This window comes from Cannabis sativa, chromosome X, assembly GCF_029168945.1.
Source record: "Cannabis sativa cultivar Pink pepper isolate KNU-18-1 chromosome X, ASM2916894v1, whole genome shotgun sequence".
Lineage (NCBI taxonomy): Eukaryota > Viridiplantae > Streptophyta > Magnoliopsida > Rosales > Cannabaceae > Cannabis > Cannabis sativa.
The window spans coordinates 42747454-42758746 of record NC_083610.1 but is presented as its reverse complement, the minus strand read 5'-3'; the positions used below and the strand labels follow the sequence as shown (position 1 = coordinate 42758746).

At 31.7% G+C, this 11293-nt stretch overlaps 1 protein-coding gene across 2 annotated transcripts; it reads left to right on the top strand.

The window, feature by feature from the left end:
- The first annotated feature begins 719 nt into the window (after positions 1-719).
- LOC115722581 (probable aquaporin NIP5-1) lies at positions 720-11049 on the top strand. 2 transcript variants are annotated; one of them, XM_061107120.1, is made up of 6 exons: positions 721-912; positions 8645-9039; positions 9158-9219; positions 9990-10155; positions 10688-10774; positions 10871-11049. In XM_061107120.1, the coding sequence occupies exons 1-5, from the start codon at positions 867-869 to the stop codon at positions 10730-10732; spliced, it is 714 nt and encodes a 237-aa protein (XP_060963103.1). In that variant the 5' UTR covers positions 721-866; the 3' UTR covers positions 10733-10774; positions 10871-11049. The 2 variants fall into 2 exon arrangements, with proteins under 2 accessions (XP_060963102.1, XP_060963103.1); XM_061107119.1 differs by lacking the exons at positions 10688-10774; positions 10871-11049 and having other exon boundaries at positions 720-912; positions 9990-10492.
- The last annotated feature ends 244 nt before the right edge of the window (positions 11050-11293 follow it).

Below are 11293 nucleotides of genomic sequence, written 5' to 3'. Positions count from 1 at the left end.
CTACTAAAATCTATTAAGGCTTAAATGAGCATATCTAAAATGCTTAATACCATTTTTACATAAACACACATTTGAAACCGGCAATACTTAACATTTCTTATCACATATCCAAGCTGCAAGAAACCGGGATAACATACCCTTATGCAATGGTGCAAAGTTAAGCTAGTCCATTCATTTTCAAAGGGATATAGTTAAGATATCTCTTAATCTTCATTCTGATTATGATCATGTTTTCAAGTCTCTTATTTCCTTAATGTTAAGTTGCATACTTATAATTAATTAATTTTTTCAAATTATAGTTTGAAATTGTAACTAAAATATAATTATTTCGGTTGATAACCGATTGAGAGTATATATTTTTTATATATATAGCTCATGAATATTCCAGCGTGAAACATTCTGCTTCGAATTGTTTCCACAGGTTAATTAATTATTATTATAATTATATATACTGCTGGTTAGAATGTATAAATATATATTATAATAAAGACTAGTCATATATGGTTGCTTCTAATTATACAAATATCATGGAATTCATATTACTTATCTTACGGTACTATATATTTGACTTTCTATACATTTACATTATATTATTAAGAACTTCATTAACAATTAGAAGCAATTATAATGTACTACTTTTCTCTCTAGCTAGATAGATCCATTATATAAAGACAGTTTTACTTAAGAGATAATATATTGTACATCTATATATCTTCTGCATAAAACTAAAGAAAAACTCTCTTGCAGTAGTTTAAACTAGTAGAGTTATACATAGTAGTGGTTATTAATTTCCATATATATATATATATATATATATATATATATATTACATCTGTGATTCATTTATATATAATTGCCCTTTTCGAATGCCAGGAAACTCTCACCGATTCAAACATATCCCTTGCCCGAAAGGTATGTATAACTATATATATGTTATAGATCTTATATATATATATATATGGGTGACTATTCAATGGTTACATTTTTCTTTAACCTGTAATAGCAGGTTACTAATAGGTAGACTTTCCTTTTTTAGATTTAATTAATTATAATTAACTATTTTCTTAAAATAATTAATTAGATAGACATTCTTTTTTTAGAATTATTTAATTATAATTAACTATTTTCTTAAAATAATTAATTAAATATTTAACAAGACCTCTTTTAGTAATTAATATCTATATTTAAATCCTTACTTGAATTATTTTAATAATTAAGCCATTTAGTTATAATATTTACAAAAAAAAATTATTTTTTTTACAAAAATTAAACTTCTTTTGACACATTAAAATTCTCTTCTTATAATAAATTTTCAAATAATTAATTATTTTTAAATAATATTTAATTATTTTGTTACAATTATATGAACTAAGTATGAGGCCTCAAGCTAATCAATCGATAACAAGTGCAGCCATTTTTTTAAAAAAAATCCTTCAACTTATTTCATTTTTTACTTTTTAAATATCTAAATAAAAAAATAAATAAATAATTATGCGTAATAATTTAAAATTAAGATTACAAATATAATAAAATTTAAATTATGAAATTATATGTGTATAATTTTAAATTATAAAAAACTTTGCTATAAAATTTTAAATAATTTAAGTATAAAAAAATAAATTGCTAAAAGATCCTTATATAGTAATAAATTACAAAAAATTAATTAATAATTATAATTAATTTAATTTTAAAATATAATTAATCTTAATTAAAGTTTTATAAGGAAATAAATGATTAGGTTACGTTCAGGTTACAAGTTATTTTTTATTTATTTTTATTTAATTTCCAAATTAATCACAACCATTAAATAGTAATCCAATGGCTTAAAAAAATGTAACCATGATGGTTACAATAAAAATGTAACCATTGAAACCTCTTCCATATATATATATATATATATATATAAATTGTGTGCATATATATTTTCTATATGAATATATACAATTAATATCATATCATAAATATATGATTAATATATATGCATTGTTCTCCATTAGTCCATATATAATCTCAAAATTCTTAACCAATTCATCATTAATCATGTGTTGATTATTAGGATTTATAAAACACTTAAGAAATATATAAATCACAGATCTAAACATATTCTTAAAGTGCTTTAATATAGAAAACCCTAAATCATAAATCTATAAAGCCTTTGCTAAATTAAAGAAGAAGAAGATGATAAAATATGAGCGGAAGCACTAACCTGAAGCCATTGTTGGAGATTGCAGAGAAGGTTTTGATCTTCCAAGAATACACTATTTTCTAGAGTATTTTCTCTGATGGGGAAGGAGAGAATACAGAAACCCTAGTGTTTCTTGGGGACCACTACCTATTTATAGAGTCATCTTAGAATAACTCTTGGGTATTTATAATTTGGCCCCTCAACAAATTATAAATTAACTTATGGTATCTACACATTAATTCCATGACACTTTAATACCCTTTTGATACCCATAACATAATTGGTCACTTAATTTTGTATCACACTTTATAATAGCATATACATTATACATATGTGCCCACAAAGGATTTTTAATCCAACAATCTCCCACTTGGGCAACATATGTTACCTCATAAATTTATAACCTTATGAGCTCAAAATTTGCTATTATGTAAAGGTATTTACAACAATCTCGTCCATCAACTATACCCATATAGGATCAAAGCGATTTTCGTCATATCAATCATGACTAAACCCATCAATGGTCACATATACAAATATAGCCAAATGACATAGATCAATCATGGATGTGTAGCATGGAAATTACATGCAATGTGAACCGAACATGCCTATTTCCAACTGGTCCTCCTTAAACCAAAGTGAGGTCAAACTTAAACATAACAAAATAGAGTGAATAAACTGAAAACTTTATTTCTGATCAGAAAATAACCAAATACATAAATGTCTTAAACAAACATAAAGCAAAGAAAATACAAACTCCCACTAAATCGTGATATCCTCAAGTAATACTACACCCATATGAGCAGTGTGCTCATGAAAGACCTTGGGTGGTAATCCTTTTGTGAGCGGATCCGCTATCATGGAGTTTGTCCCAATATGCTCTATGGAAATCTGTCCGCTCTGCACTCTTTCTTTCACAACTAGGAACTTTATGTCAATATGCTTTGACTTGGATGAGCTCCTATTGTTGTTGGAATACAACACTGTTGATTTATTGTCACAAAATATCTTAAGTGGTCTTTTTACATTCTCCAAAATATGCAGCCTAGTGATAAAGTTTCTAAATCATATTCCCTGATTTGATGCCTCATAACATGATATGAATTCTGCTGCCATAGTGGAAGAAGCTATAAGTGTCTATTTGACACTTTTCCAGGATATAGCTCCTCCAGCTAACAAGAAAATGTAGCCTGATGTAGACCTTCTGCTATCTTGGCATCCAGCGAAATCAGAATCAGAATACCCTACGACCTCCAAATGGTCTGACTTCCTATATGTGAGCATGTAATCTTTTGTTCTCTGAAGATACCTCATAACCCTCTTGGCTGCTATCCAATGGTCCATACCAGGGTTGCTTAAATATCTGCCTAACATCCCAACAATGTACGCAATATCTGGACGCGTACATACCTGAAGATACATTAGACTCCCTACAACTGATGCATAGGGAATCTTTTTCATTTCCTTAATTTCAAGGCTGCTTTTAGGGCATTGTCTAAGACTGAATTTGTCTCCTTTAGCAACAGGGGTATCACCTGGTCTACAATCTTGCATGCCAAACCTTTTGAGTACTTTATCAATATAGCTCTTTTGTGATAATCCAAGAATACCCCGAGAACGATCTCGACGTATTTGAATTCCTAATACAAAAGAGGCGTCACCAAGATCTTTCATCTCAAATTGCTTAGATAAAAATCTCTTGGTTTCGTGCAATAAGCCTATATCATTAGTGGCAAGCAATATGTCATCGACATATAGAACCAGAAATATGTATTTACTCCCACTGAACTTGTGATATACACAATCATCAATAATATTCATCTCAAAACCAAAAGAGATAATTACTTGATGAAACTTGTGATACCACTGACGAGAAGCTTGCTTGAGTCCATAGATGGATTTCTTTAATTTGCAAACCATATTCTTTGGGTCACCAACCACAAAGTTTTCTGGTTGCTCCATATAAATTGTCTCATCAATGTCGCCATTGAGAAACGCTGTTTTAACATCCATCTGATGTAACTCAATGTCAAAATGAGCAACAAGTGCCAATATTATCCTAAAAGAGTCTTTCGATGAAACCGGAGAGAAAGTCTCTGTATAATCAATGCCTTGTTTCTGAGTATAGCCTTTTGCTACAAGACGTGCCTTAAATCTAACCACATTACCATATTCATCCTTCTTGGTTTTAAGTATCCACTTACAACCAATTGGTTTTACACCTTCTGGTAATGGGACAACTTCCCAAACTTTATTGTCTTGCATAGACTTATTCTCTTCATCCATGGCATCAATCCACTTTTGAGAGTTAGAACTTTTCATGGCCTGATGCAAGTTGATTGGATCATCTTCCATCCTTCCAATTTCATCCTCATGTTCTTGAAGAAATACAAAATAGTCATCTAAAATAGCATTTCTTCTCTCTCTTGTGGACCTCCTTAATGGCTCTTGTTCTTGAGGGTGTTGAATTTGTTCTTCTGGAACAATAGCCTCATTTTGATTTGGGAGTTGTTCAACATTGTCTTGTTGAGGTTCCGGATTCATTTCTTGATCAATGGCAGGTGTGGAAGCCTGAACATTGTCTAAAATGATAGTAGGAACTGAGTTTGAATTCAATTCCTCCTCAAAAACAATGTCTCTAACCTTATTTCTCCCCCCAAATTCAACATCCTCCAAAAATGTTGCAGTTCCCGTCTCAAATATATTTCTGACAGTGGGATCATAAAACTTATAGCCCCTAGATCGCTCAGAATAACCAATAAAGTAGCTGCTAACTGTTTTGGAGTCCAATTTATTTTCATGTGGCCTATAAGGCCTTGCCTCAGCTGGACATCCCCAAATGTGGAAATGCTTTAGACTAGGCTTTCGACCTGTCCAAAGCTCATAAGGTGTTTTTGCAACTGCTTTACTTGGTACTCTATTCAGAATGTAAGCTGCTGTCTTTAATGCTTCTCCCCAGAGGGACTCAGGTAAGATAGAATGAGCGATCATGCTCCTTACCATATCCTTAAGAGTCCTATTTCGTCTCTCAGCAACACCATTCATGCTAGGTGATCCTGGCATGGTGTACTGTGGGACAATACCACATTCCTCTAGGAATTTAGCAAATGGTCCTGGACGTTGTTCACCTGAGCCATCATATCTACCGTAGTACTCACCACCACGATCAGATTTGACGTTCTTAATCCTTTTGTTGAGTTGATTCTCAACTTCAGCTTTGTAAGCTTTGAACACGTCCAAAGACTGAGATTTTTCATGAATGAGATATAGGTACCCATAACGTGAGTAATCGTCTATGAATGATATAAAATATTGTTGACCATTCCAAGATGCCGTAGGGAATGGCCCACAAATATCTGTGTGAATCAATTCTAAGACTTCTGAAGCTCTATTGGCACCTAATCTCTTAGTTTTGGTCTGTTTTCCCTTGATACAATCTACACAGACATTGAAATCTGTGAAGTCAAGAGACTCTAAAATGTCATCAGACACAAGACGCTCAATTCTACCTCTTGAGATATGACCTAAGCGCTTATGCCATAATGACGCTGAATTTTCTTTATTTAATTTGCGTTTAGTACCTCGTGATTCCACATGCAAGGTTTCATTATAGGATGCAATTGTTTCTAACAAATAAAGATTGTCATAAGTATTCAAATAACCAGTTCCAATAATATTTGAATTTAAAGACAAAGTAAACTGATTGTTTCCAAATGAACAAGAATATCCAAATTTGTCCAACAAAGAAACAGAAACTAAATTCCGTCTAAAAGACGGCACAACAAAAGTGTCTTTCAAATCCAAATAAAAACCAGTTCCTAATAACAATCTGAAATGTCCAATTGCTTCCACTTCCACCGATTGTCCATCGCCCACAAAGATATATCTTTCACCATCACTTGGCTTTCGGTAGCTTAGGCAACCCTGCATAGAAACACTTATGTGAGTAGTAGCACCAGAATCTATCCACCAAGTGTTTCTAGGTACTGAAACTAAATTAACCTCAGAACAGACCAAAGCAAGATTAATACCTTTATTTACACGCCATGCGTGATATTTGGCACAATCTTTCTTCACATGTCCAGGTTGGTTACAAAAGAAACAACCCTTAGAATCCTGTTGTTGTTTCTTTTGAACTGGACCCTTAGCAGCTTCATTCTCAAATTTCCTTTTCTTGCCCTTATCCTTAGGGGTAGTGGCCAAATGAGCACTTTCGGTTTTGTCCTTTTTCAACCTTTCTCCCTCTTGCACACAATGAGAAATAAGCTCGTTGAGAGTCCATTTCTCTTTTTGACAGTTGTAACTAATTTTAAATTGGTTAAACTGTGGAGGAAGTGTTAACAAAACCATGAGTACAAGTACATCATCCGAAAGCTCAATCTTAAGTGTCCTTAATCTTGAGACAATATGATGCATTTCCATAATGTACTCCCTTACATTTCCTTGACCCTTATACTTCATGTTCATTAAATAACCAAGAAATGTTGTCATTTCAACCTTATCGTTTTTAGCAAAACGTTCCTCAATTTGTTCAAGGAAATTCTTAGCCATAGTAACCCCTTCGGATTCGGTGCCCCAAAAGGCTTCTGGAATGCTGTGTTTCATAATCATTAGACTCATGCGATTTGAACGATCCCACCTCTCAAATTCCCTTTTATCATCATGGGAACTTTCCTTAGTGAGAGGTGCAGGTTATTCATTTCTTAGTGCATGATCTAAATCCATATATCCCAGAACTATAAGTAAGTTCCTTTTCCAATCCTTGAAATTGGTCCCATTAAGCATAGGAATAAAATTAATGTTAGCAGATATTGAGGCAGCAGAAGATGAACTAGCTGAATATAGAACAAATAAAACAAGCTCACATTAATATGTATAATTAAACAATAAATTCAAAAATTGGTTAATCCCATCTCAAGATACCAAACACACATTAATATCAAGTCTTTGGACAGTAATATTAACTGTAAGCGGTACTCTTGGTGTAGCAATCAAATATTGACAATAAAATTGTGTCAAACAATAGATTAATCTTTGGACTAACGTATTGCTCACACAAAATACCTTATAATTGTCACACATTTATCGCCACAGGTATGTTTGAAATCTAGCAAAATATTCACTTACCTTTGGGCTAGTCAATATAAGCATCAATTACAAACACACAACTATCCTAATATTTTACATAAATTAATCTACACAAAAGAGGTCACTTTGGCGACATATTGTTTCAATTAATTTACTTAAATATTAGGCATAAACCAACACTAAAATTTGAATTTAATTGTTTCTAAAATATCTTAATTAAAATAAATTTACCGTGACATATATAACAATAAACACAACTAAAACCTTATAATGTATATAATATTTAGCATATAAGACAAAAAAAATATATACATGCCAAAAAAAAAAAAAATCAAACCCATTATCATTCTGTAATTTTATATACTGATCCAAAAAAAAAAATAATATGGGAGGGGTTTGAGAAGCCAAATTCCCGAAAAAAAAAATATCTCATCAATCAATCACTTGCATCGATATATTACTGCATAATATTAATAGAAGAAAACTGTAATCATCAACCACGAAACATTCAGATCACAGTGTATATACCATAAGTATACGCCCATCAGCCCATTAAATCAATATATATATGTGATTGTATCAAATAAAAAAATATTTACGGCAGCAAAAACAAACCCTAATTTTCAAAATCCCCAAATTTCATAAACAAAATCATCAGATCTTCAATTAATTCAACAAAGGTGGCTCTGGTACCACTTATTAGGATTTATAAAACACTTAAGAAATATATAAATCACAGATCTAAACATATTCTTAAAGTGCTTTAAAATAGAAAACCCTAAATCATAAATCTATAAAGCCTTTGCTAAATTAAAGAAGAAGAAGATGATAAAATATGAGCGGAAGCACTAACCTGAAGCCATTGTTGGAGATACACTATTTTCTAGAGTATTTTCTCTGATGGGGAAGGAGAGAATACAGAAACCCTAGTGTTTCTTGGGGACCACTACCTATTTATAGAGTCATCTTAGAATAACTCTTGGGTATTTATAATTTGGCCCCTCAACAAATTATAAATTAACTTATGGTATCTACACATTAATTCCATGACACTTTAATACCCTCTTGATACCCATAACATAATTGGTCACTTAATTTTGTATCACACTTTATAATAGCATATACATTATACATATGTGCCCACAAAGGATTTTTAATCCAACATTGATCAGATAAAATCGTTTAGAATTAATATATGTATCCAATTTAATATGACAGTACATTTATTAATTTGACAAACATATAATAATCACAACTTATTAATTTTGTTACAACATAATTTATTTGGCAATATTTTGATAAATTTATATAATATTTGATGTATTATGTATACTTAACTTGGAGCTGAGTTTGTGGGGACATTCATACTAGTATTCTCGGCAGCCGGGGGACCATTGCTTAATAACAAGTACAATAATGGGGTGGAAACATTGATGGGCAACGCGGCCTGCGCAGGGCTGGCCGCGATGGTGGCGATCTTCGCCATAGGCCACCTTTCGGGCGCACACATAAATCCAGCGGTGACTATTGCCTTCGCTGCATTGAGGCACTTCCCTTGGGCCCATGTTCCTGCCTACATAATAGTCCAGGTTTCGGGTTCTATATCGGCCTCTTTTGCTCTCAAGGCCGTGTTTCATCCCTTTATGTCCGGTGGTGTTACGGTGCCTAGCCCTGGAATTAGCAATGCCCAAGTTTTCATGCTTGAATTCATTGTCACATTCTTTCTTATGTTTATCATCACTGCAGTAGCCACAGATACTCGCGCTGTACGTACTCATATTAATGATTTTTAAAATAAAAAATACATATTTGTATTTTCTTGATTACATTTATTAGGTTTTGTTATGATATGAATGAAATAATTAAATTAAGAATTGGTAACAGGTAGGGAAGTTAGCAGGTATAGCGATTGGAGCTACAATTCTACTTGATGTACTTCTTGCAGGGTTTGTATTTTCATTTTATGTACTTTTATTCCTATTTTTCTTTTGCCTATTAAGGTTTTTTTTTTTACAAAATATTATTATATATTTATGATCAGTGTTTAATTAAGTCAAATTAGAAAGAAAGAAAAAACTATTATGAGGTGTTTGGTAGGAGGGTTGAGTTTTGGGGAATGAGAATTTAAAACCAAATAATATAAAGGGGCTCCACTTTTAAGCTTATTTTTTTTTAGGAATGGAAACGCTTTTATGTTTTAATTTTTATACACCTAATCCTTTTATTTTTTTTTTTATGGCAAAATCCCTGCCCTTAAGTTTTTTTTGGCAAATTTGACACGTCAGTTAAATATTACCGTTAAATATTAACTGGATAACCACTGTATATACTTATGTATATATATGTAACATGTAAAATCTCGAAGTCGATACAGTAGTAATATAGTTGGTATTAACAGTAATATCTAACTGAAATCTTAAATTTGCAAAAAAAAAAAAAAAAAAAAGGTAAACTTGAGGGAATTTAGCCATTAAAAAAAAATAAGAAAGTTAAGTGTTTAAAAATTAAAACATAAGAGAGTTTCGCCGCAAATTCTTTTTTGTTTGGGTAATTAATCTTTAAACTCTTTAAATACTTGAGTTTAATATTTAATTTCAACCTCTCTCAACTAAAACTCACGAAGTGAAAGTGTACACCAAACTTAGCAATATTGATTATGTAACATTTTTAAATTATTGTATAGTAAATTATAATTGTTGTGATGGTGAAATGATAGGCCAACAACAGGAGCTTCAATGAATCCTGTACGGACGTTGGGGCCAGCAATTGCGAGCGGAAACTACAGAGGAATATGGATGTACATGGTGGCTCCACCCCTTGGGGCCATTTTTGGGGCTGCTACCTACACCGCGGTCAAGCTCTCCGACAAACAACCAATTCAGGTTTTGATTTTCGTGTTTGTGCCGTGTCGAAACCTGTTTTGTTTCTAATTGGTTGATTGATATATATATATCAGGGCCGGCCCTGAAAATATATGGGCCCAAGACGAATTAAATTTTGGGGCCCTTGAAAATATATAAAAAAAAAATCAAAAAAAGAGTGTTATGGGATTAGCATCAACCTCTAAGCTATGAATATTTGTTGCTTATAATGCACTTAAATTTTACTTAAATAAAAGCCTAATAAAATTTTTTATTTTTTTTATTTTGGCCCCCGGAAAGTGTGGGCCTTAGGCGCGGGCCTAGCCCGCCTATACCTAAGGCCGGCCCTATATATATGATGCATGTGTACGTAAATTTTATTAATTTTAAAGCTGACAATTTTATCTAGAATTAACTTGTTTATTCGATTTCGTGGGCATAAGTAAGGATATTACTCGTTCAATATTTAGAATTTATGTACTGTATATGTTATATCCTAAATGATATAAATATATATTGAGATATAAGTTGTATTATTTTGTGATTTAATTAGGTTCATGATGATTCTCACCGCCGAGTTTTCTCTTCAGCAACTTGATTTCAATCTCTTCCATGACAACGTAAAGGAACTTATAATAATGTAAGTACATTGTAATTAATAGCATGATTAGTAATTTTTCTAGTAATTAATTAATACATGTATATTGTCATAATATTAATAATATTTTGGTTGCAGGCTAAAGCTGCTGCATAATCATCACAAATCAACTACTTCCAAAATATAAATAGCAAAATTTTTGCTGATTTTAATTTTTTGAAAATGATCGTTGTATATTTACATGACAATTCGTATATATACATACATATATAAACATAAATATTCGTAAGATAGTTATGTATTGTTAGTGATGTCATTAGTTAGTTACAACTGTATATAGTTTGTTATAATCTGTTAGTTCATTTTCCCTGTATATATTCTGTTAGTTAGTTATGTCAACTAACTTATCCTTTGTATATATACTGAGCTAACAGCTCATATTAATGATATACAAGATTCATTCATTCATCTCTTGTTTTCTCTCTCTCTGTATCTAACATGGTATCAGAGTAGATTTCTTTTTCGCTTCCGCCTCTTCGCTTTTTCGTTTTCTTGAGTGTT

Coding starts and splice junctions, on each gene's coding strand:
- LOC115722581 (XM_061107119.1), top strand. CDS start 867: ATGCCAGGAAACTCTCACCGATTCAAACATATCCCTTGCCCGAAAG. Junction 913..8,644: donor ACATATCCCTTGCCCGAAAG/GTATGTATAACT, acceptor CATTCATACTAG/TATTCTCGGCAGCCGGGGGA. Junction 9,220..9,989: donor CTTGATGTACTTCTTGCAGG/GTTTGTATTTTC, acceptor GTGAAATGATAG/GCCAACAACAGGAGCTTCAA.